The 26,438-nt window shown below is 40.1% G+C and overlaps 1 protein-coding gene across 1 annotated transcript in view; it reads right to left on the bottom strand.

Annotated features, from left to right (window-relative positions):
* Window positions 1-2,716: 2,716 nt before the first annotated feature.
* The window catches only part of LOC119697777 (serine/arginine repetitive matrix protein 1-like), a 96,171-nt gene continuing 72,449 nt past the window's right edge, over window positions 2,717-26,438 (bottom strand). Inside the window, exons 4-6 of the mRNA XM_038129002.1 lie at window positions 25,686-26,003; window positions 21,445-21,591; window positions 2,717-11,206 (exon numbers count right to left, since the gene is read on the bottom strand). Of these exons, the coding sequence (XP_037984930.1) occupies window positions 11,181-11,206; window positions 21,445-21,591; window positions 25,686-26,003 (491 nt within the window). The 3' untranslated portion in view covers window positions 2,717-11,180. The remainder of the gene's footprint in view (window positions 11,207-21,444; window positions 21,592-25,685; window positions 26,004-26,438) is intronic.

Here is a 26,438-nt window from a genome sequence, read left to right as displayed (position 1 = left end):
GCAACCTTCTGCTTGTGAGCAGAGCATGCCAGTGACAGTAAACCACAGCCAGAAGGCAATAATCCATTTACAAAGGGCGACACAAAGATTCTACATCCCCCATTCACATTCTGGTGCAGTCACCTGCTGCTGGAGCATCTCTCCAAGCAGATTTTTTGCAGCAAGGAGGAGCAGGAGCAATTAATAGGAACACTCTGCCATGCATCTTCCTCTCCTCTGCCTTGTCCTTAGCTCTGTCTGTTCCCACCCACACAGAGGTCCCAGAGGTCACAGTCCCAGGGTACTCCATCTTCAGTGGGGTAATTATTCTGCTCAGCAGAGAGGGATTTGACAGCTCCCTCCCCAAAGGCAGGCAGTTGTTGAGCTGAGAGATGCAGCAGCATCCTGTGTTTGCTCCTCGGGGGTAGGACAAAGATATTCAGGAGAAATCCCAAAGGAACAGCGGGGACCTTGGTGGTGCCAGGAGGAATTTCTTGTAAGGTCCTGCTCCAGACCAACCCAGCAGCACCTGAGGTGGTTGCTGCTGCCTCCCACAGCACAAAGCAGCAGCTGGCACTGCAGATCCAAAGTTCCAGGTGTGGTGGTGGGATGCAGACTGTGGCTGAATCCCCCCAAGGCTCCCCTGTGCTGTGGGAAACACAGAACATGGCCAAGGACATTCAGGCCCCTCTGACAGGCTCTGCCTTAGGCAATTGCCTCATTTGCTGCAGCCTGGAGACTGGCTTGTCTCATCAGAATACCGAGGTGAATAATAAAACACATCCCCACACTTGCCACAGGAAGAAAACACCACTGGAATTATTTTTCATAAAACTATGGAGAAGCTTTGCGAGACGAGGACACCCTCTTCATTTTCACCCTGATTAATAACCATGGTTTTGACACAAATGTTAAGCACCCAAGGAGGTTTTGTGATTCCTCTTTTTTTTTTTAGATGAAATTGAGCAAAACAAAAATAAGTATCTTGACTTATACACAAGGAGAAATGTCTGGCATTTCCAGTAAGAAGGGAGCTACACAGGGATTATCATTGAGGTTTTAAAGTAGATACTAACAAAGTCTGGTCATGCACAAACAACTAAAATTCAGCACACTGTAAGGAAAGGGAGGAATCCACATGTGTGGAAGAGGAAGTGATAGTAGCAGATCCAAATCTGGATGATTCTGTTTTTTCCAGCATAAAATAATTACAGAGGTCAGGTGTTTTCTTCTAAAACAGAAATTATCCATCTTTGAGGCAAAATAAAAGGGCTATGCCTTTGCATAAAATAGGAACTCTGCAATAACTGCCTTGGTGCACAATGAGAAAATCAGATGGCATATTGGGTAACAGCTACATTTTCTCAAACTTTCATAATTTCAATTTTTTTAAACTATCGTTCTATAGAACAAGTACTTTTCTATAAAGATATAGTAATTGAATACATAATAGAGCAGTCAGTGGTGACAGTCCATTGAAAAGGGAATTCCATTAGAGAACAACTTGCTTTTAAAATCATCCATAGATAACAGAATATTGAGCTGCTTTACATCAGCAGCTTTAAATACACTTTTTCAGTGACCTCTGGCACATAATAGGGTACTTGCTTTCCTCTATTTTTCAGTCTTAATCAGTTCTGTCAACAGGTATTATATTCTACTGCTTTCATATTCCTGTCTAGTCACAATATTTTCAGCAATTAGGTGTGAAATCAAGACAAGTGAATCTGTTAGATTAAGAACACTATAGATAAAAAATGTCATGTTCCTTAATTGACATCAGCAGAGTTTCTCTACAAGCTTTGCCAAGTGATGACAACACAAAACCTACAGATGAACCAACTGCATCCTGGGCTGATGCCCCAGTGTGGGTGATGCCTTAAGTTTTCATATTTTCCAGATCCTGTACTGCATTAGTATAGAAGTCTGAATTTCATATAAAGTGTTAGCAAGTTCTCCTCACAGTTTAGTCAGACAAAACAATCCTTTTCCAGCCCCAGAACCAAGGACACTGGTGCAGCTTCAGGCCCAAAAAGTGCAAACAGCAGGGAATTGAGGGGAGCAAACTGGGAGGATGGGACTGCATAACCTGAAGCTGTAATTGGACAATTAACCCCAACATGGAAATGAACCAAAACTGACAAAAGTGTGAAAACTCGTGGCCCATCATCCATCTTGGGTAGAGCCTCAGCCAGGCTCTTGTATGCCCAAGGTGTATCCTTTGAAGGCCTTTTTAATAAATCCCTACTTTATTCCTTTAACTCTGTCCAGCCTCTGCTCCAGGCAGCCTCTCTAGGAATCGTGGGGAACAGGAAAGGGGATGAGAGCCCACCTGCAGAGCTGCCCCAGCCCTGGGAGGAGCTGGAGCTGCTGCAGAGAGCCCAGAGGAGGCTCCAGGATGAGCAGAGGGCTGGAGCAGCTCTGCTGGCAGCAAAGGCTGGCACAGCTGGCATTGTTCAGCTGCACAGGAGAAGCTTTGGGCTGAGCTCAGGGTGGCCTTGCAGGGCCTGCAGGAGCCCCAGGAAACCTGGAGAGAGACAATTTCCAGGGCATGCAGGAACAGCACACAGGGAATGGCTCCCACTGCCAGAGAGCAGGGCTGGGTGGGATCTTGGGAATTAAGAATTGTTCCCTGGCAGGATCGGCAGGGGCTGGGATGGAATTGCCAGAGCAGCTGTGGCTGCCCCTGGATCCCTGGCAGTGCCCAAGGCCAGGCTGGACACTGGGGCTTGGAGCAGCCTGGCACAGTGGAAGGTGTCCCTGCCATGGCAGGGGTGGCACTGGGTGATCTTTAAGGTCCCTTCCAAACCCAAGTCATTCTATAATTACATGAACAAACACAGTCCCAGTTGTGACTTCCCATGAGCTGGAACTGGCAGTGCTGCCTGGGGAGTAAAATACCTGCCACTAAATTGAGGCCCACTGCAGAATCTGTCTTTCTCTCTTTTCTGTTCTAGATCTTTATTCCTTGAAAGGAAACAATATTCTTCCCTCAGAGAAGAGAGCCCTTGTTTTGAGGAACATCAGACAATCAGCTTGGAACAAGGTATGCAAAGACTAGAATAAAACTCAACCAGGAAAATTTGTTCACCATCATTTTCTGATCTGTTTTCCACTTGAGAGAAACGAGACAGGCTTCAGAATTTCACTTCACAGAAATGAGCTTCATCTCTTGTCACGGGAATTCCTGAGGAAGAGACTTGCACTTGTCTACAGGGACAGACACATTTTTACCTCCGTTACCAAGTATCCCCCAAAGGCTCCTGATCCTACACGTAAGGGACATGCTGCTTTTCCTCAGACAGGCAGGTAAACATAAAAAGTGCCCCAAACTGAGCAGCTCTGTCACCCACTTCAAATTTGAGGGCCAATGCCAAACAGCTGTAGCAATAAAAAATTTCATTTACTGATCTATGCACTGCTAGATCTTCAACCTGTAGCCAGGGTAGCTTTATATAGGATGTTTAACAGGTGGAAGGCTGATTGAAAAATCTGATTTATTGTCTTTATTTATAGGCTAAGCTCTTCCAAATGCATATACATCTATAGCTTAATAATTCAACTAAACTGCATGTCGCTATTTATGTCACCCACAATGCCAAGAAATATTTAACACCATTGATAAAAACAAAGAAAAAGCCATCAGTATTGAATGTTTTCCAAAATGCAAAAATTTTAAGTCATATCTTTCTGTTTCTGCTGCAGATCTTTCAATTAGTATTGTAAATTGTTTGGTTTTAGAAATGCAAGTCATTTCAGTCTCTTCAGTTGTGGGTGTCTGGTCTAACACAGGTCCTCCTGTAAATCACAGATAATCAATTCAAAAGGTCAGTGCTGATTAAAAGAAATAAATCACATTTGTTAGATCGCAAATTATTCTTTTATGTCTTCTGAAGTAATATCTCTCCTGCTTATTTCAGGTACTATGAGTAATTAAAAAAACATAAAATAATGAATGTGTGTAAGGAGCAACTTCCTGCCAAAAGTCAAGTTTTAAATCCCTTACATTGCTTCAAGCTTGGCTCTGCCAGACTAATGTTCCCTAAAACAGGTTTTAGGCTGCAGCCAGAGCTATCAGAAACAAGGCATTATTCATCTTCAGAACAACAAAAATATTCATCTTCAGTGCTAATAAAACCTAGGAGCTCCCCTTGGTCTCAAAGAGCCTAGGATTTTTCTACATAAAAATCCGTAAAAAAAGTCTATGTAGACTTAGATTTGACATTTTTCAAGTCAAATAAGAAGACAGCAAAAATTAATATAACTCTGTGTTTCCTTAATTTGCCCACTTCCTCCTCTCCCCTCAGTTAAGTCTCACAATCTATAATTCCTTATTTTGCTTGTATTGCATGTTGCAATGCTGAGGTAGATGGATAAATATTATGGAGTTCATAGGTGGATCTAAGTGATTATGAAGATAAAATAAGTGATTTTTTTTTACTTTTTCATGTTTTAAAGTATTCTAAAAAAAATCCCAAAACAACCAAAATTAGGAAAGCTCTACAGATCAAGCATAAAACACAACCTTAGTAAGGGAAACATTTGGAAAGCGTGGTCTAAAGTTTGCACAGTGGGAACCTCCCCAATACCCACATAACTTTAAATCTAGTACAGCTTTGAAGCAGATTTGATATTTTCCCTGTGCTCATGCAGTGTCTCAGCTTCTCTATGTGCAAAATGGAGATATCACCCCATAAATTGCTCCTGCAGGAAAGATTTATAGAGGAAAAGGGTAAAGCCTTATGTGAGAGATAAATATCATTAATTGTTCACTGCAGTACAGCAGTGTTCTGACTCTCCTAATTCCTAGAGAAAATTATCTGTTTCCTCCACAGTTTGCAAAGTGTGTCCTCAAAGACAGGAATAAAGAATGAGAATGCTGAGTTGCTTGGCTGTGACATTTTAATATCCTTTGAGCCACTGAAAGACGCTTGTGATTTATCAAAACAACATTTTCCCACATCTAAAAATTCAACATTTTATATGTCCAAGGACTACCTGCACTGGTGTCTGAGGGTGATGGGGAAACAAAAAAAAATTTAATTTCATCCATTGCTATGATGTGGAGGCACCTGAAAGAGCTGAGTGTGTGTTGTAATATGATACAAATGAATGACACTCACATGTTGAGATGTTGAAGGCAAAAAAAGGTGCATTTATTTCTGGATTTTGATATTTATAGAATTTTAAAAGTGACCATGGATTGGAGGATGAAATTGCTACTTCTCCAACCACACTGGTCAAACTAACAGTCTATCAATTCTCTTCACTTTTAGAAATGAATGCAAAGCAATCATTATTTACATGAAAAATGCATGAGAAACTCCATTACATGAATGTAAACATCAAAAAACTTAAAAAAACTTTAAAAGAACAAAGCAAGAAGTGTGAAACACCGGAATCTGTGGCCTGGGAGTGATTCTGGATCTTAAAATGAAGGAATAGAATTAAACAGTCAATAAAGTTGACAAAGCCCTCCCAGCCCATGGAATGCCAGCTGTGCCCCATGGCCACCTTGTCCCCAGCCCAGAGCACTCAGTGCCACCTGCAGGGGACACCTGCAGGGATGGGCACTGCAAAGCTGCCTGGGCAGCCCCTGCCAAGGCCTGAGCACCCTTTCCATGGGCAAATTCCTGCTGCTGGCCAAGCTGAGCCTGCCCTGGCCCAGCCTGAGGCTGTTCCCTCTTACCTTGTTGCTCGTTTCTTGGGAGAATCAGATTAAATACATTGGTTAAACAGAGTGGTAGGCAACAAAGTTTTGGATCAGCACAGGGCTACCAAAGGGAAATAATTTATAAATTAATAATTATTTAGTTCTTTAATTATTTATTAATTAATAATTATTAATTATGAAAGAATGAATTCATTCTCCTCAGCCTCTGTCCAGCACTGCTTCCCACTTGCTCTCCCAGGTAAAACGCACACACAGGGGGGAAAAAAATTGGATAATATGGTGGTTTTATCCCACCTTTCCCTTCCAGCTTTAAGTTACTAAAGGCAGCAGAACACCTCAACCATTTGCTCACACCTCAACCATTTGCTCTTCCCATCCCATTCCCTCCACAACTTCTCATTTCTCATTTGCAGACATTATGCAATTTCTAAAATTTCCTTAATTAGAGGGTGTGGGGGTGATGTTACCACAAATTTTATTTTGTTACCACAAATTTTAAATTCAGACCTTTATCCTGAATGACACTGGGAGATGAAGAATAAAGGAAGTAGGGATAAGGAAGTAGGGATTTATAATTTCTTTTTTAAAGCATGAAAAGTTAAATATTCAAGTTCCCAGTGAAAAGGTTTGAACTGGGAAACAACTCTATTTGAATCCCCTGCTCCTCTGAGCCTGCAGCACTCATGGCTTGACCTCTCCCCTGGCGATTCAGAAGTGGAGAGAAACATTCCCTCTTCTTTTGGGAACATATGGCCACGTTTGGACTGTGTCAGAGGCAGCTGGTTGTGCTGAGACCTGCCCTAATTGCTTCTCCTCAGTGTCTCCCCAGTGCTTCCAGGGTGACAGGACAGAAAACTAATGGGATTTGGAGAACAGTGCGAGGAGCACAAAGTCACTTCATTGCTGTCCACACATTTTGCCTCTGTTCCACTCTGAGCTCGATTACTCTTTTCCTTCTTGCAAAGAGCCACTTCCCAAATCATAATAAATCTGAACTACTCTTTCTTTCCCTGCTCTTTTAGTTTCCTGCTCCATTTTATTCAGATGGAATTCAGCAGCTCGGACTGCTTTGAAATTCTTGTCCATATTGGCTTGAAAGGTCTTCAGTGGCCTAATAGATTGTTTGCTGTTCAAATAAAAATAATTTGGAGCCAATTTTCAACCCAGATTATTATTTTATGGACATCTGTGAACTCCAGAAGAGAAGAACCCTGAGCAGAAGCATTAAATGATGCTCCATAATAACTGTGAAAGAGATATTGGGTGAATTATTAGAGGGGGAAGTGTTTGAACCTTCCCAATCCAGGAACCAAGTCATCCAGACACAGAATTTCCCTGTTCCTCATTAATACCACCAGATTAAATCCAGTGCTGACTTGCCCCTGCAACGTGTCTGAGGTTAAAAATGCCTGTGTACTCAGCTTAATAGGCTCCCATTAGGGAAATGCAAAATTAGCATTGATTTTATTTAAGAAGGGCATCCCGGATAAATGGTGTGGTTAAATGGCTACGCACAACATTTTTTCAGAGCTCTGGCAATTTCTTTCCCCAGAAAATATCCTATTTGGATGTGACAGAGTTTGCTAATTTCCATATGTTAATTAGCTCAAAATATGCCTTATCCCAGATGAGAAATTCAGGGAGGAAAGTAAGAAAATAAGGAGCACAAAAAAACAAACAAAACAAAAAATAAACAAAAAAACCCCAAAACAACCAAAAACCAAACCAACAAAAAACCTGCTAGGATTGGTAATGGAACAAGCAATCAACAAAAACCCACGCAACTTCTTTATCCTAATAAACAATTTTTTCCTAGAGAATTACATGGGTAATTTTCAAACAGCTTTCACTTTGAAATGAAAAGAGGAAAATATGCAATTTTTAAAATACTGAAAGGAAAAGTTCTGGCCTTTTTTGCATCCCTTGCAGTTTTTTATTTATTTGTTTTGGCTGAAACATAACTTTTTCTATAGGAAGACAGCATTTTTAACCAAAATACACACACATTTTTCCTAATAAAGTCCTCGGTAGCAAAGTATATCAATCCTGAGAGAGAGAAGAGAATTCTGCACTTCAAAACAGTAAGGAGGAAGAGAGTTTTGATTCCAAATGCAATTAATTTTCATTAATTAAAACAACATGAAGGTCTGGGGGTGGTGGAGATAGAAAATTTAGGGCATTCATAATTATGGCCCTCTGTTCCTGTTGATTCCTTCCAACAATTTATCATCAGGTATCAGATGTGGTGAGAAAATAAATCTAAATGAAAGCAACAAAAAAAAAGACAACACATTTTATCTTCTTTTAGCTAACTGTTTTTAGCCATTTTTTAGTGACAAGCAGGGTTTAACTATCCCAGCTCTCCCACTGAACTTCCTCTTCCCCCTCCTCCCGTGAGGAACTGCAGTCCAAGGCAACAAGAGCTGCACAAACAGAAGTCTGAAGCACTGGTTTGTGGGTTTATTACTGATTATATAAAACATTCCTACCAATTTCACACTTAATCTCCTTTATTTCACATTTTAGCACTTGGGAAGAAACAGGAACCATGGATCCAAGGAAAGAATAAGGTTTTAGGAGAGCCTGCCTGAGGATTTGCAATGAGAAAACTGAGGAAGTCTCGTTCTTTGCTTTTCAGTTTTTCTCAATACAAAGAGGGAGAAGAGATAAAAATATAAAGAGATATCACAAGAGTGATAATTCCAATTAGCAAAAAAGAGGGTTTGGGTTTTTCATAAAGGAAGAACGATGCCAAAGCAGGCAGAAATAAAGGTTCCCTTGATTTTTGACAGAGTTTGTGATACAGAATTTCTTTAGCACTCGAAAAACAAGTCAGCTCTAAAATGTGCTATGAATAACCATTGATAAGGGGCAAAGAAATCCTAATAATAAACAGAGCTCATGCAAGAAAGGAGAAGATGCATGAAAGAAAAGGGAGGTCAAAATCCAGTGAATAACTTCTTTTTCTGAAATCCCTTTTGAAAGCACACAGTGCATCTCACAAGATCTTGTTGGGCCGCTGACATTTAGAGGGGTTTTCTTTTCCTCACCCCTTCTATAAAAGTGCTGAATGGCTGCTGTGACACAGCACACATTATCCCATCACTTCTTATTTATGGATGCACTTTGCCTTCCCAGCCCTGAATTTGCCTTTCAGCAGGTCATAAATGTGCATTTTGAAAAGCAGATCAACTTTGCTTCTGTTGCTCTAATGGAATTTTTCCAAGAAAATTAATGTCTTATTTGTTTTCAGCACAAGGAGTTCACGATATCCAGCACACTTAGGAATTTAAAGAACATTTAAGCAGAACAAAAATATTATGTAGATGATCAATCCCCTTATCCCTCTGGATTCTTCCCTAAGACTTCTCCATTTAAATACAAGTCAAGGTTAGCATTTTTTTTATTTCCCTGTTCTCTTTTATCCCCACTGGTCTTTTCCTAACCTCTGCACTACATCCACAGCTGCTTCCACATTTTATTATTTTGCAGTGCATTCCTAATTCTATTTCAAACATAAATATATAAATGTATGGGTTATGTATCTATATTATAAGTATATTAATTCATATAATATATAAATTTTTCTATATAAATAGACTATAAATCAACATATTTTCAATATTTTAATTTTTTTTATTTTCAACTGATATTTTTCTATACATGTAAAAAATATCAGTACTTATGGAGACTTTTGTAAAATTTTCTATTGAAAATTTCTTTTACAGAAATGTTTTGATTTTAGAAGAATATAATGAGCATCTCTTTCATTAAAAATATCTATATAGTTTTAGTATTTTTTCAAGTCTGCAAAATATTTTGCACATTTAAGGGATGAGTTTTAACACTGTCTAGTTGTGTATACCCACATGGCAATTTTTAGCATTTCAGTTGCTGTAATTTTTCCCTTTTTTCATATCAGAAATACTTTTCAGTTTTTAAACAAATACATTTTAGTCAGTGTTCTGTGAAAAACAGTTTTAAATGGGATGGGGAAATGGAGTGCATGGAAGGATTCTCAGTGCTCAGTGCAGAAACTGCACTCTTGGAGGCACAAAACAAATGTGAGTCTGAAAGAACAGAAGGAAATATTTCTGCCATCATTATCACTCAGGTATTGCCTGGAGGATCAGTTGCAAGACAAATATCAGGAGAAAAAAAGATGTTACTTTCCTATGGTTTATGTCTCTCTAAAGAATAAAATGTGGGTTTACTAAACAATGGTATTTAACCAGCAGGATGTTTTACAAAAGGAGAACAACAACAACAAAAAAATTTCTGCCTCCTCTAGAAAACTATAATCCAGAAAACTATAATCTATTTGTCTCTTTGTTAGTGCAGAAATTAAAAAATCACCTCCACAGCTGGACTGCAATGTATTTTCTGAGTGTGTCAGGAATCTGATTCTCCGTTTTAATGGAGAAGGAGGGAAAAACCTTTAGGAAAAAAAAAAATCCCTAGGCATGCAATTGAAAAACAAGAGTGCTGTATGTCAGCTGGAATATGTAATCCCCAAACAGAGCCTGCCCTGACCTTCCACAAGTAGCAGGGCAATTGTTCTTGGGGATTTTATGAATATCAGTGTCTATTTGCAAAGAAAGCCCTGGATGAAAGAGGAAAATGAATTTGAATTTGCAGTGAGAGTGAGCATCCAGTACTGGGCTGCTCCCCAGCTGGAGGAGAGCCAGCATTGATCCCTGGGCAGGGAGCCAAGGTGGCATCCTTGGCATGGTGCAGGACCGAGTTCTGCAGCTGGAGAGCCAAGCTGGGCACAGAGGAGGGACCTCTGCATCATCTGCAGCAGAATGAAAGATTTAAAGATGCCAAGGTATTCTGTTCCCCGTCCTCTCTTGCTGCCAGCCCAGAAGCTGCAGCAGTAAAACACTCGAGGTTTGCATGGGGAAGCTGTAGAGAACAATCCCTCCAGGGCCCTGCAATGAGAGACAAATCCTTTGGAGGAGGAGGAGAGGATGAAACCGAAGCACAGAGCTGAAACCAGATACCCACAGCATGCACCTCTGAACTCTGTTCCACACATCCCTCCCAAGCATGTCCCAGGGTCCAATTGCTCCCTCGAGCTGCCCTTTTAGTTCCTCATGGCTGCATCCCAGCTTCAGGGAGCGGGGTGTGGAACATCCCCCCTGGGCAGAGGTGTTCAGTGGCCACATCTGCCTGGGAGGAAGAGCTGGGCATCACCCAGGGAGGAAGAGCTGGCCCAGGGCTCCTTTCCCAGCCCTGCTGCTGCAGAAGGGCTCGCAAGGGTGTCCCCTCACCTGCAGCACTGGGATGAATTTTTAACTCTGTTCACCCAGGCAGCAGTGGCTTTCAGTCCAATTCACTGCACAAGATGTGCAATCCTGGAGGTGAAATCCGGGATTAATTCACACTGAGCGCACACAACGGCGAGAGAAGTGACAGTGCAGATAGAGAGGAAGAAAAGGGGAATTTCTGTAACCAAAACCAAATTGGTTACTTTAAAATGAATGGTGAGTAATCCGTGAAGGTCCCCAAATAAACACAGAGCCATTCAGATTGCAGCAGGGAAAGGAAAACCTGCAGGCACAAAAAAGGACACAGTGAGGTAGGAGAGAATAAGTTGCCATAGACATATACCTACAGCCTTCATTTCATGCACCCATAATTCTCCCTGGCAGCTGCATGATTAATTCAAAGATTTATTGATTTTTTTTGCCTTGCTCAATCCTGTTGACCTGCTTTTGTTGACAGGTCTCTGTGGATCACACTCCTCTGGCAGCTGAAAGCGTTGGCATCACGTTGGTCTCCAATGGCCCACAGGAAACATTTCAACTCATTCTACCCCACCAGTGCTTGAATGCATGGCAAGAATGGGCAGGACTTATTTTAAACAAAAAAAAAGGAAAAAAAAGTAAAAAATAATCTGGTAGGCTACTCTTGCTGTGAAAAAATATCTGTAATCACAATTAAAATGCAATTTTGGTGGTGGTAGAGAATATCTTAACTGTTTAATCTTTTTTTCTCTATTCTCACTCTTACATAAAATTCACTGGCTTTAAGTTTTCTAGATATTTTTGGCAACTGCTCACAACATAAAATGTTTAGATTTTGCATCTACTGTCTTTCTGCATCAGGAGAGAACATCTGCCCCTGCACAGCTTGAGCTCACACACCAGATCACAGGCTTTAAATTTCACTTGATTCTGACTAAAAGGTCACCTGGCCTCCATCATAACCTTCCTCCAAAGGGAAAACACACATGCAATTAAAATGTGGCTTTACAGATCAGCAGCCCAGGTACAACACTGATGTCACAGCAAATGAAACAAAGCCCTGCCAGACAGACACCTCCAATTCCTTCTAATGAGTCATTCTTCTAATGAGGCTCTCAATTAAAATTGGACTCTTGACAGGGAGGGCAAACCAAATGAGCATTCTGTGAGCATCTACAGCCCTAAAAAAAAAAAAAAAAAAAGTGGATTTTTCAACTTAGCAGCACTGTGCTCCACAATGATGTTTTAATTGAAATAATTTACCCGGTACAACACACAACAGTAGAATATTCTGGTTTTGGTTGTTGTGGGTTTTTTGTTTGTTTGTTTTTGTTTTTTTCCAGATGTCACCTGTAGATATCTCTTTGGATGTATTAAAAACAACCTGAAAACCATGGCTGGTGGCAGTTTTGCCATTCTGCTCCCCTCAGAGTGCAGCTAAACCACGTCCACAGGCAGGAAGGATCCCCAGTGGCGAGGCACACACTCATTAAAATGAATCTCATGCATCAATTTTGTCCCCTCACATCAAAGCTGTCACAGCTCGTTGGTGTTTGCTCAGGTTAGGCTGGGTTTTGATGGGAAACCTCAAGCACACAGTGCTTGCTGTGGTCACCTACTTATCCACTGCTGCTCAGGAAGGTGACAAGATCACAAGCTCCTGGCAGGGGAGATTTATAAGGAAGAAAACAACACTACAATTGCTGTTTCAAAAAGTAAAAAAAATGAAAATAAATCATAAAACTGGACCTAAAAGCAGCACACTGATTCAGCAAAGAATGTCCCTATTTGTAGAATTTTGATACCAAATCTGACAGCACTGAGATTTGCTGTCTATAAAATCAGACACCCCCACCCTAAATCATGCAATTAAACCAAAGAGATAAAAATATTGCCTTAAGTATTCAAGAAAATATCCATGAACCAAAAAACTGCCTGAAAAATGGTGAAATAAGAGCAAAGACAAAATGGAAGAATGTTGAGTGGGCACCTGGGAAGGTTAGCTGTCAGTCTGCTCCTATTTCACCTTTAATAAAGAGCTGGTAAACATCAAGTTCATTTAAATGCAGGCCATATTTATTTCAAGGCTCTTCAAGCCCCAGAGAGAATTAATATTACAAAAACCATGAGGGCTGGAAAAAGCTGGCCAGGTGATAAAATGGGTTTCACCCAGGAAAATGAAAGAAATTTCAAGCACATCTGGAGAGAAAATAATGTGACACAGATATTTCCAGTGAAAGACTAACTGTGTCACTGAATTCAGCCATGCTGAAAGAAACCTCTTCATGACTGGCAACATCAATAACAAGGTGGTAAAACAGAACAGTTTGGGCATCAGATTGGATAATGTTATGCATGGTCCAACAGAGCCTCAGGCCCATGGAGAGATGTGATAAGTGCCCATATATGTGTGTGTGTATATATATATATATGTATATATATATATATATGTATACACACACTGATGGATACAGAGATGCAAAGAGAGAAAAGGGCATAAATCATAAAAAAATAAATATTTGAAGCTTTTACCCAGAAGCAGACCTTCAATCCTCTCTCTCTCTCTTTCTCTCTCTCTGTTTAATTCTCAAAAAGGCAAAAGCAATTCTAAGGAGGACCTGAATCCAATCAAGTTTTTCACATGCTTTAATTTAAGTAGAAAGGAAATAAATTAAAGAGTTGAGGCAAAAAAAAATTGAGAAAGAGGATTCAGATGTTGTTGGGTTTGGATTTTTTATTTTGGTTTGTTTTAAAGTGGCAAGAGAGAAAGAGTCCCTCCCATTGATGGAAATGAAAGGCCCAAAAGTCAGAGCAACAGAGGGGAAAGAAAAATTATGATACACTTTTCTCCTAGACACGCTTTGTTACTGAAATGTCAAAGCCACTGCTGCTATTTGTGAATCCCACTAGAATTAAAATTGCTGGGTATGGTGAGACAGAGCAAATTCTGACTCTCTGGATTTTAACCACCACAACACCCCACTCTGAGATATTTTTCTCCTCCATGTCTCACAAACAGCCACCATTGTCCCCTCCCCTCAGACCAGCCAAAATGTTCAGTCACACAGAGGAAAATCCACAAGTTGCCTCTACAGGGAAATGCCACTCCCTGTGATGTTAACACCTGCATTCCACTTCCCTGGGCTGAGGAAATGATCAGAAACCACTCCTGTGCTACAACCACATTGCTCACTTTCCTCTGTGCTACCAAAAAGTGATTTTTTTTTTGACATGTGGATCAGATCCTTTCCACCTTGATCCCTCTGAGTGGCTCCCAACTCCTGACTCCCACCAGGCTCTTGAAATCCTTGCATCCAATGCTACCCATACCAGAGAAATAGCTTTAAAATTATTCACCTGATCAAATACTCCAATTTAATGGAATAGGAAACAAAAATGGAGCTCAGAGAAGAGAGAGGAATGGTTTAGGTTGGAAAAGACCACTCAGATCACTGAGTCCAACCTTTAATCCATCTCCCTAAGTACTACAGTTTTTAGCACTTCCAGGGATGGCAATTCCACCACTTCCCTGAGCAATCTGTTCTGACCACCCTTCCAGTGAAAAAAATTTTCCCAATATCCAACCTAAACCTCCCCTGGCACATCTTCAGGCCATTTCCTCTTGTCCTATTGCTTGTTACTTCTAATTTCCTTCAGCAAACTGTTTGAAGTAGGTGGCCTCACTCAGTTAGAATTTTAGTTCATCAGACAGAGGAAAGTGTGAAAATTATTTGCACAAGCAGGAAGTGCTAATTTTTTACCATCTCCACTTTCTGGTGCTATAAGATGCCATCCTCCTAAAAGAGCAGAGCTCTCAGGAAAAACGTGGAAAACGTAGACATTTCTTAAATAATGCAGTGAATAATTTTTTCCTAGGTCCCTCAGGAAAATACCCTTGCTGAAAGAGAAAGTGAGGAAGCAACATATTGTCTTCAGAGATGGGCAAGTGCACTTTAGGAAGCTCAGAAAACACATTACTAACAGCAAACCTGCAGCCTGACCTGAGCGTGGCTGAATGCTGCTCCCATCAGCTTTCCAGGGAGTGAAGGAAGTTCAGCACAGGGAGAAATTTGCCTGCTGTACTTTCTGAGTGCTGCTACAACTCTGAAGAATTAAACCTCACTGACGTGTTTTTGGGAGAAGGTAGCTTGCATGCGGATTTATTAAAATTTTATATCTGTTGCTAATATTTAATCATAAAAAATTCATCTTCATCTCACTCCACCTGGAACCAGAAGAAATCTTGCATGTAGAGCATTCAGGGACATAGGTTAAATATATGTTGAATGCTTGGGTTTTGGCAGCTGTGGTTAAGCACTGACATCAAAGCAAAGCAAGAAGCATCATTGCTCATCTCTGCTAGACCCAGCCTCAGTCAAATGGCTGCACTTAATCCCTGTGGTCACCAGCAACAATCTAATTCTGATCACAGGACTTCTCACAGGACCAGTCTCCATAAAGAGTTTGTTTTTTTCTTGCACTACGTACAAACCTCGTGGCTGAAAAAGCAGCCCTGTGCAAACTGAGCCCTTGCTGGAATCTCCAAAGCCCAGCAGAGCCCAAAGGTGCCGTGCTGTGTTTCAGATGCCAGCACGTGATAACTCCTGGCAAACTCGGGCTGCTTCCTGCCAAGCAGAGCAGCTCAGAAAAGCCCTTTGTGCAGAAAGGGATCCGAGAGCCCCCGAGTCTTTTAAAGACAAGACTTGAGGAACTGTGTGTAAATAAATAATGCAATTCATTAGGCCAAATGTAGGTCAGTGTACATCAGTGACACTTCTCAAGCTGTGGTCCAGTGTGACTAATTCCTGGCTGATGGGAAGGAGGCTGGCTGGAAGGCTCATCACTTGTCAGCAGCATGTCAATCACAGGGTTCCTTCAGGGAACCATGTTCCATCCATGCTCACCCACCTTTCCTCAGAGCTGCTGTTCTGCCAGGGCACACTCAAATATGCCATTGTGCACAGCTGCTGTTATCTGTCTCTCCCCTTTTCTACTTCTTTTTTTTTTTTTTTTTTTTTAAGCAGTCACAGTCCATGTATAAATCAGAGAGATTCTTGCATGGTGTGTCATTAGACAGGAAAATGGGAATTCTGAAAGGTCAGGGCATGAACCTACTCATGATCCTGCTCTTGGCACTGTTCAGAAACACAGAAAAACTCAAAATCCCTGGCAGTTACCAGGATCAAGACAGGAGGCATTCCTAACAGAAACACAGAGTGCAGTGACAGACCCAAGTTAATTCTTCAGGCTTTGTTTCCATCCCTTCTTCATTCTGCTCCTCTCTCTTTGCTGATCCCTTACGCTCACCTTCACTTCCAGTAATCCCTTCTCCTCTAACCACACCCATCCTTTGCTCTCCCTGGGACTAATTAAGACATGAGTGGGTTCTGCTCTGTGCTTTCCCCTGGGCACAGCCCAATCAGCAGGTATTTCCCTTTCCTTTCTAGTCCAGCTTCACAGTTCAGTGTGTGAAGAAGAAATGAGCCAAGCACTTGACTCCCCTCTGCCTTGCAGTAGCTCAACAGGAGCAGAAGCACAATCTGTGCTGTGGCACTTTACTTTCCTATTGTCCCTTGGGTTTATTTTATTTTTATTATTTTTTTATTATTATTATTTTTTGGGATGTTATTGTAAAAAACTCAGCTTTGCTGAGCTCTTTGGTCCTGTAGGGCTAAGTCTGCTTTCAGTGGTCACAAGGTCAGCACAAAGCTGATTCCAAAAGTCTCTTTTCTTTAGAAATGGTTTGTGAAGGAAAGCAGGAAGAGGGAAAGGAAGTTTGACCTTTGAGCAAGCCATGTGCAGCTATCCATCAGATATTCTAGGGTGATCCTAGGATGAACACAATGCTCCAGGCTGGTTTAAGATTTTATGTTTAGTGCCATTAATGAAATCATGTAGGATTTGGTTACAGGTACAAGAGCAAACTGCACTCCCTTGCCCTCCCTATTATAATTCAAATTAATTTCAGACTCGGTTTCAAGTCAACAAACAATGCAAAATCCTTCAGAAAAGAAGGGTTTTAGGAAAAGAGACCCTGTAGCTGCAGCTGCAAAGCTTGGTACAGCAGTTACCTGCACTTTGTGAGCCCCTTGAGACTTGTCAGAGTTGCCATCAATCCTTAATTTTGCTGACACTTCAGAGCTTGTCAGACACTGCTGCACAGCCTGATTGTTAAACAGCTGTATCCAGAGGAGAGAGCTGAATATGCCACCTCACCATTATTACTCAAAATGGAGTTTTCCAGTATGAAAAGATTTCTCTGTGTTTGCTGTTGGAGCTCAGTGTTTTCTGCTTTTTCTCAAAATAGATTCACCCAAATAATTGTTTTTTTCATTGATTTAAAAAAAATTTTCTAGCTACCTTTGCTACCCTGTAAAAGCTTTCTGGCCTCAGGTTTGCTGTCATGTCAGAAGAATAAGTGTAGGAGCAAAACCCCAAATCTGGAACTGTTTCCCAACAGACACAAAAACCCCTCCACACCTTTCCAGGCTGCACATGGAAATGTCACAGAAATTGGTATTTCTGGCTCCAAACATGGGCACCTTCCCTTTTATTGAACACGGAGGGTGATTTATTGGGATACTCTTTGGAAAAAGCTCTGGTAATAGGTCTTAATATGTTTCAACTCCCAATTACTTTACAATAACCTGGAGGCACGACATAAAATTGCAGCCAGGAAACAGAAGATGCTCTTGCCCAGCTATATTTATTACACACTTGGATTAATGTGGACATTACTGTGCTCCCTGAAAACCAAATATACAGATATGCCCAGGGTAGCACACTGTGGCAAGACCAAAAAACATTGTACAGTTTCAATAAAGGAACACCCTTCTAAAGCTCTCTTTCTAAAAAGGCAGGATATTTTTACCCAAGAAAAGTAAAAAGATTGTGCTTTTTTGTGGTTTTTTTTTTGTTGTTTTGTTTTGTTTCTGGTTGGTTTTTTTTTTAATATTACAAAAGGAAGGAAGGAAGGAAGGAAGGAAGGAAGGAAGGAAGGAAGGAAGGAAGGAAGGAAGAAAGGAAGAAAGGAAGAAAGGAAGAAAGGAAGAAAGAAAGAAAGAAAGAAAGAAAGAAAGAAAGAAAGAAAGAAAGAAAGAAAGAAAGAAAGAAAGAAAGAGAGAAAGAAAGAAAAGAAAGAAAGAAAGAGTAATTGCTGAAATAAAGGATTCTGGTGCATCTTACATCTCCAGATCTCTCTATCCTGGTAGTCAGAATGGGACTACAGATACACAGGTATATGAAATATCTACTCCAGGGTGTTGTTGGAAGAATTGCATTGGGGTTTAAGTCTTCCACAAAAGAAAAAAAAAAATCTTCTCTGGCTTCTGTTTGAAATGGTTGTATCATCTCAGAGGAAATGAAAGAATCACAGGATGGTTTGTAGTGGAGGGGACCTCAAAGCCCATCCAGTGCCACCCCTGCCATGGCAGGGACACCTTCCACTGTGCCAGGCTGCTCCAGCCCCAGTGTCCAGCCTGGCCTTGGGCACTGCCAGGGATCCAGGGGCAGCCACACCTGCTCTGGGAAATCTGTTCCAAGCCTTCACCATCCTCAGAGTAAAGAATTTCTCCCTAATATCCAGTCTAAACCTGTTTTCTGACAATTTGAAGCCATTCCCCTTTGTCCTGTCACTCCATCCCTTGTAAAAAGTCTCTCCCCATCTTTCTTGTCAGCTCCCTTCAGAAAATGTTCTCATCTTTATCCTCACCACTCACACACTTTCTTTCTCTCTTTGCTTTTCTTACTTTTCAAGTAAATACTCCTTTTTTTTTTTCCCACAAAAACCTTGTCCTCTTCAAACCATGATAAGCATCACTCTCAAATATATTTATAACTATATAAATCTAATATATAATACAATATATTATCTTATGTATATATTATATATATATATATTATTATAACTATAATTATATTCTTTCCTTTTACAGTAGAGGTTTTCCCTCAAGCTGGCTCTCCTTTTTGAAGATGTTAATGAATAACCAACAAATCATTTATATAGAAGAAAAAAAAAAGAAGAAAATAAATGAGAATTTGATATTTTCCAATACTTAATAGCTTCCAATACTTTCCTGTGTGCAAGAATCTGGTCTTCAACACTAAAAAAATACAATAAATGGGGTTATTTATAGCATCTGTTCTAGTGAACTATGTTTTATTTTCATTTAAATTCCCAACTGCAGAATTGAGGGATTGTGAGATAATAAGAAACTTGCTAAAGTTTGTAATAGATTTTTAATGATTGTAGCCTTGTCAACCATTGCCAGAGGGTCCATTAAGGAAAAAAAAAAACAAAACAAAACCTAGATTTAGATGTACACAGTTAAATGATATTACACATTTTTATCCCCCAAAATTTGGGATTAAAACCAATATAGGATAATAAAAAATAAATTATCTGTAAGTGGCAGTCTCTTTGAAGAGCTGGCACATTATTCCCTAAAGGAGAGATTACAGAGACCTGGGCGTCCCCTACTCCTGATTCCAGGGTGAAGGTAGGATTGAGCCACTCTCGGATATTACAGAAGCAACTCAGATAGATGCATATTTTCTTATAACAGAGAATGTATAAACTTAGAAAAAAAATTAAAGTAGCTAATCATGAAGGAATTAATGTTTCTTTCCTCCAGCCAAGACTCACAGATACAGATGGACATGCACCACGTAGCAGATTATTTTAAGATGAAGCAAAATAAATACATCCATCCACTTTTATGGTAAACAGTTGCAATCATAGTTTAGAGAACCTTAAGCATAATTCTGCATCAATATATACAGGATAAAGTAAGCTTGTGTTCTTTGCATTTAAACCCAACTCTGACCTGTGCTGGCTGAAGTGCTGGTGAGTGCAGCAATTCAGATATTCCAGACCTCCTTGTGCAAACACACTCAGCTGCAGTTGCTCAATGACAAAAAATTATGATATTATCAAAATCCAAGAGCATAATAAGGAAGTGAAATTACCAAGCTTAGACAATGCAAGGTAGAACAACTGATCATCAATTACATGGCTTTTAAATATCTACCAAATGCTTAGAAATTTCTTTGAATTGTAATTTTTGAGAAAAAGTGATGTCAGGAGTCAATATAACATAGAGAGAAATTAAATCTATAATATGAGCCATACAGAGACACAGGTATTGCCAGCAATGACACAATTTTTCAGAAAATAAAAATTATTATTATACTGAGGAGGTGTGCAGAAACATTTCCACACACTTGAGCATCATAAACACAAACATATTCCTGAGAAGACTGAACAACATTTAACACAAACTATTCTTTTTCCATTCTGCACAGCCCTGGAACAATACATTTCCAATTTCTGCACACATAAATCATTTGTATGTATAACAACAGCTGCATTCTGCATTATATATAATTCAGATACGTACTATGAAAATATTTCTCCTACCTACTTGTTCTCCCATGAATTTCTTATAATATTTATGCTTTAAAATGTTAGATTTTCTTTGCCGAAATTCCTGAAAATGTGAGGACATTTTCTCCCTCTGTCAGCAAATAGATTAATGCACTTAACTGCTTTAGTACAGATTTTTTCACTTCAATATGTTCAGCTTATGGCAGTGCTTAAGCCTCCACTGTTATCTGTGAAGATATTTGGGATTAAAATGCTCTGAAACTATAAATATTGATTACATACCTCATTTAAACATAACCAAACTCATTTAGACTCGGGATTTCTTCTAGTCCATGAGTAACATCACTTCTAAAAACAATTACAACCCAGCACATGTTTATGACACTCAAATTTCTTTGGCATGCAGGAGCTCTTTAGCAAAGTCAAAATGCAAACCCACTGCCACAGCACCCGAAAGCTGGTTTTATGTCTGGTATAAAACAAAAACCATGTTATTTTCCCCTCAAGCAGGCTAGAAAAGCAGGGCTGTCTGAAGCCTTCATGTCACACACACAGAGTCACAGGGATGCAGCAACGCTGAAGTGAAATACATTACTGGGAGGATGACATCCCACTCAGTTTATAATTGAACCAAAGCAAACATCAGGCATTTGGGGAGGAAAAAAAGAAACAGGAGACATCTCCGTCACGTTCATATTTTCTGAAAAATCCCTTTGCCCAGGATTTTTCTCCTGGGAAGCTGAGAAGCCTCAGAGAAAAAGGAAAACAATTCTTATCTCTTTTGCTTCTCCTGTGTTTTGCTCCTTTGGAATGTGTTTGGAAATTGTTTGCCCACAGGTGATTGTTTCACTGGGTTTCTGCTGTGAATTGTTTTCACTCTTTGGCCAATCAGGGCCAAGCTGTGTCAGGACTCGAGAGCATCACGAGTTTTCATTATTATCTTTTTAACCTTCTGTAAGTATCCTTTCTGTATTCTTTAGTCTAGTATAGTATTCTTTAATATAATATAGTATCATAAAATAATAAATTAGCCATCTGAGAACATGGAGTCAGACTCATCGTTCCTTCCACTGTTGGGCACCCCACAAACACAACACATCTCTGCCATTGCCAGCTGGGAAAAAAAAATAAAATAAATAAAAGCCATAAGAGCCTACCTGAGACAAGCGAGACTGTGTCTTTCTCCCATGAGACAACAGTGATGTATGCCTCCACAGAGGAGGGGATAATGCACTTGAACACTGCTACATTGCCTCTCATGGCTTTCTGGTCCTCCACACGGACTGTATAGGGTTCCCGTAAAACTGCAGGGACAGGAGGAGGCTCGGTTAACAGAAATTGTTACAGAATTTGCAGCCCCACATCTTACCCACTGCCTCGCCAAGTGCCCCCAGAATCAGGCTGGGAGCTCTCATCTCAGGGAATGGCACACAGTCACAAGGTGACACAAAAGCATTCCTGTTGTTATGGGATACAAAATGAAATGATGTGGATACTGGAATTTTTAAGGTAAAAAGAAGGGTGTTTAGTTTCTGACTTTAACATTTATAGATTTTCAAAAGTGACAGTTGGATTGGAGGGTGGCAGTGCTACCTCTCCAATGACACTGGACAAAAAGTAACAGCTTATTAAATTTTTCTTTTTTTCAGAAAAGAACGCAAAACAATAAATATTTACAGAAAAACACGTGAGAAAGTTCGTTACAAGAATGTAAATATCAGAAGGCTTAGAAGAACTTAAAAAACAAGACAACACATTCCCAGATATTTTTTTTTTCCCTCAACATCTGCATCTCTTACTCTGTGTTCTTTCCTCACCTAATTCTGGGAAGCTCTGTGTAGGAACTGCATATTTATGTGGGTAAATGGTGTTATGTTTTATGTTACTTGTGCAGTTTCCCCAGCCACATTTCCCTTCACAAAGGGTTTTGTGCTCTATCAAAGAGCACAGAGGTACGAGCAGGTGCTGTGTGTGAATTGGACATCCAGAGGGGAGAACGGAAGGTCAGTGTCATTTAGGATTTTGAAGAAGTGAGAACCAAAGGAGAAAATCAATGGAGGTGACAGAGAGAAAAAAAGAAATGTGTGTCAGGAACACAGAGAAATTAGAGTAAGAGGAGAGCTACATTTGATTGACCAGCCCTGAAAGAGATCAGTAATGGGAAAAAAAGCAGAAGCAAAGCCACAATTGTATTTTTAAAAAATAACCACATTATAATAAAATCCAACATGATTCAAAAATGTTTAGAATCAGCATAGTATTTCTCTTGAGTCTGAAAGAATTAATTTAATGGAAAAAGAGAAAAAAAGAACAACTGGATGGACAAGGAGGATAAAAGCACAACTGGAAAAATCATTCCCACCACACCAAACTGATGATGTTGGGATGAGATGAAGTTGCACTGGGAAGGAGAATGGAAAGAAGGCAAATCCTGAAATAATTCCAGGAAGAGTGAGGGATGAGCATTTCTGTGAGCAAGAGTTCATGAAGAAGGTGGCAGAGCAGAGGAGAGAGAGATGTTTTCTACAGCAAGTGAACGGGTGAGACAGGACAGACAAGCACAACACGGATTCTCAATGGAAACACAAGGTCAAGGTGCAAAAAAAGGAATCACCACAGCCAAAACAAACCATTTCAATGAGAACAAGAATGAGTGCACTGGAAATTTCGGTGTGCCTGAGACCTGCATCTGCCTGAGGGTAAAAGTTATTGGGAAGAACAGCAATGCTGAGCTGCCACATTACAGGGACATTTCCTGTCCACAAACAAACCAAGCTCTTATACAAGTACATCTAGCCCCACTGATTCCAGCTGAAAAGTCAGTAAATTCTTTTCAGAGTTTACAAAAGTAAACTGGAATTCCAGCAGCACTGGAATTCCCAAATATCTGCCCCACTTGGGGCGTATTTCCAGAAAAAAATGGCAGAGTAATGAAATGTAACAACAGTCTTCAAAATGCAAACAGCATCAAATTTTCAGGTCCATTGTTGCCACTGCAAAAAGTAAGATTGAAGTTCTCCATCCCAAACATTGCTATAACAATATAACTTATAGAAGACCTAACCAAAAATAAGTAAGCTTAATTAAAAATGAAATATCTTTTTTAAAGAAAAAAAAACAAAACATCCATTTTCCATTACAAGATAGACACTGCTTGTTTTTAAAAATGCAATAATTGATTTCTAATCAAAGGTTGGGATTCTTGACCCTGTTATGACTGTTAAACTGATATGAAAAGCACCTTTAATGCAGTGACTTTTCAGCATTGGCTGCCCTGTGGTGAAGCAGTTCCCTCACCTTGTCCTACACCCAGGGAACGGCACATGGATCATCTTAATGAGGCTGATTTGTGTCTGTGCTCTTGCTCCAGCCATCATTCCCAGGAAAGGCCTGTTCAGCAGCAATATCCCAACCCATTGCTGAGGGTATTTGCACTTTTCAGAACACTTGCCCACTTTGGAAATCTGCCCAACTGATCTTGTCAATAAAATCTGACACAGAAACCATGTGAGGCACAAAAACTGGAAAGAAGTTTATTCATTTCCTTGCTTAAAAGAAAAAAAAAATTACATCATTGTGATTCACGAGGCTTCTCAGTTATTTCCAGATCATAGTTTTGACACTTTCCATGAATAAATTGCTGATTTTTACTTTTTTCTATTATTTTTTTTTTAAATCCCAAGTCCCCAGGTCATTAATTTGAATGAGATGTCAGCCTTTGCTTAAGGAAAAAAAAAAGACTCTTCACTGCCATGACTGCACAGGAGAGCTTGAAGATAAAATGGAGACCTTTACTCCCATGTGGGACTGGCATGGAAGAGGATTAGGCTTGGGTGTCCAGGTTGGGGGGTTATGGTTTTTTGAGAGGAGTTTGGGAATATTTGTTGCACTATATCCCAAATTACATGCAAAACCACATTTCTCAAGCAGAGAGAGAAGTCTTGTTTTGGAGTTCCAAGGAAGAATGTTTTACACCTAAAGGAACACCAGCTCACAGCCTTAGCCAGCAGCACTGCAAGTTTTAGCCTTCTTTGTATCACCACATTAGTTTATCTAAGAAATGTAAAAATTGGGAGCAATCCTGGAAAAAAATACTGCCCAAAATATGTTAAAAATGGAGACACAGTAACAAATTGAGAAAAGACCCAAAAAAATTTATGTTGCCTCTAAATATAATTCTAGCAGACAACTTGCCCTTAAATCCATGACAGTAAAAACAAAAGCTCAACAACCAGAATGGAGTTTCAAACATAAAGTTGGTTACAATGTGTTCATATGAATCTTTGATTTTCAGGTTTGGTTTTTTTTTTATGGACAACTAAATAATTTCATGAGAAGCATAGACCATCATAGAACTCCCCATATATGGAACATGATAACTTGCTTCTACTGGATCTTCTTGTGCAAGAAAACCCACTTTCCTAGACTAAAATTTTAATGAGACACAAATTTCATGGAAACCTGGTTTTTGTTCTTGCTTCCCAGCTGCCTACAAACTACAGATCTCTGAATGTTAATTTATTGTCAAGAAGAAGAGAGTGCATTTTATTATTTAAAAAGAAAGTCTCAGGCAAATCTACTTGTTAACTCTTCACGGGTTTTTTTTCCCCTGTGAAACTCCTGTGAAGACAAATCTCCAGGGGAAGGGTTGTTCTCTTCTGAGAAAAGCCAAACACAGCTCCACAAAAAACAAAGAGCTTCCATGGATTTGCACTTGCCAAGGGTCGGCTCCCAGACTATTTTTTGTTTGTTTGTTTGAATATTTTAATTAACTGAAGCAGATAGACCAAAATCTTCAAAAGCTGTGCAATCGTGTGTTTGCGTGTTGTAACAAAAGGCCTGATTTTCATCCCTCTGTAATTCCCCACTGGCTGGCCCAGTCAGTACAGAAAACAGATGCAAAACTATCCTGCTCATTTGCATATTTTAGCTTAAAGAGAAACTACTGCCTGTGGACCAACATCAGCTTCTGAATCATTGCAGGGGACACAAATTTCTCTCTCAAAACAAAGCACAAATGACCACAAACAAATGAGGAGAGCTGTGACTTTAGGCCAATCATTCCTCTTCTCTTCCAGCCCATGTACAAAATCCATCTTGTTCTCACACAGCTCTTTAACGTGCAAGCATGGTTTGATTGTTGATTTGATTGTCAGTTCGTTTCTCCTTCTATTTGTGCTCAACTGATCTTTGGAAAACTAACTTTTCAGCACCAAAATAATTCAAACTGGGAAGGAGAGGAGAGGAAAGAATTCGCGATATTACTTAATATTGTTAAGAGTTTAGAGGTTACACATCTGGCCAACCTCCCTTGACTGATATCTGCTGCTACTCTTTGAAACACCCAAACTCCCTCCCTCCTCAATCTTGTTTGAACCCGATAAAAGATTCTACTTACCAGCCTTAATGTGAACATCCTGACTCCTGATTTTCCCTGAAGGATTTTCAGCTGTGCAATAGTAAGTGTTATCATGGATTAAGTTATTAAAGCTTGAAGGAGGGAAGGGGAAAATTTGGAGAGTGCCATTGGGGTGGACGTGGCGGATCCCTGGGACATCGTAGATCTCCTCGCCCGTCGCTAGGTACCATCTGAGCGTCACCGGGGGGATCCCCGCTGCTGGACAGGGGACCAGAGTCCCTGTGGTGCTAGCAAACACTACCTCTTGCAGAGATGCATTGACAAAATAGAGACTGGCGTGTAGCTCTTCACTGAAAACTGCAAGACAAGAAGAAAACAGAGCAGACCTTAAAAACCTGAGGAATTTCAGCAGCGCGCGACGCGATTCGACACCGACGCCAAGCGCCCAGGGAAGGCAATCAAAGCTAATCTGGATGCTGATGGCAGCTCTAATAAAATAAATCAATAAAATAATGAAATGTTTCTTGTTTTCAAAGAAAATACCGCCAGATTAAACTCTGTAAGTTGTTTGCACCCAAAAGTAAAAGAAGAAACCCCTTTTGGTGTTTTGGATACAGATCCACTCACTTCTGCACTTGCTGAGGCAGCATTCCTCATACAGCCTGCAAAAATCTATCAATAATCCACCTTTTTGAGATTCCCAGAGACTAAATTTCTGCTTGGAACACAGGCAGTTTCTGTTAGCATCCCTACATTTATTTTTACAGTCTTTCCACGGCAAAAATTATTTCC

The sequence above is a fragment of the Motacilla alba genome, chromosome 1 (genome assembly GCF_015832195.1).
Source record: "Motacilla alba alba isolate MOTALB_02 chromosome 1, Motacilla_alba_V1.0_pri, whole genome shotgun sequence".
Lineage (NCBI taxonomy): Eukaryota > Metazoa > Chordata > Aves > Passeriformes > Motacillidae > Motacilla > Motacilla alba.
Note: the sequence above shows the minus strand (reverse complement) of the source record. Positions and strands in the feature narration are given on the sequence as shown.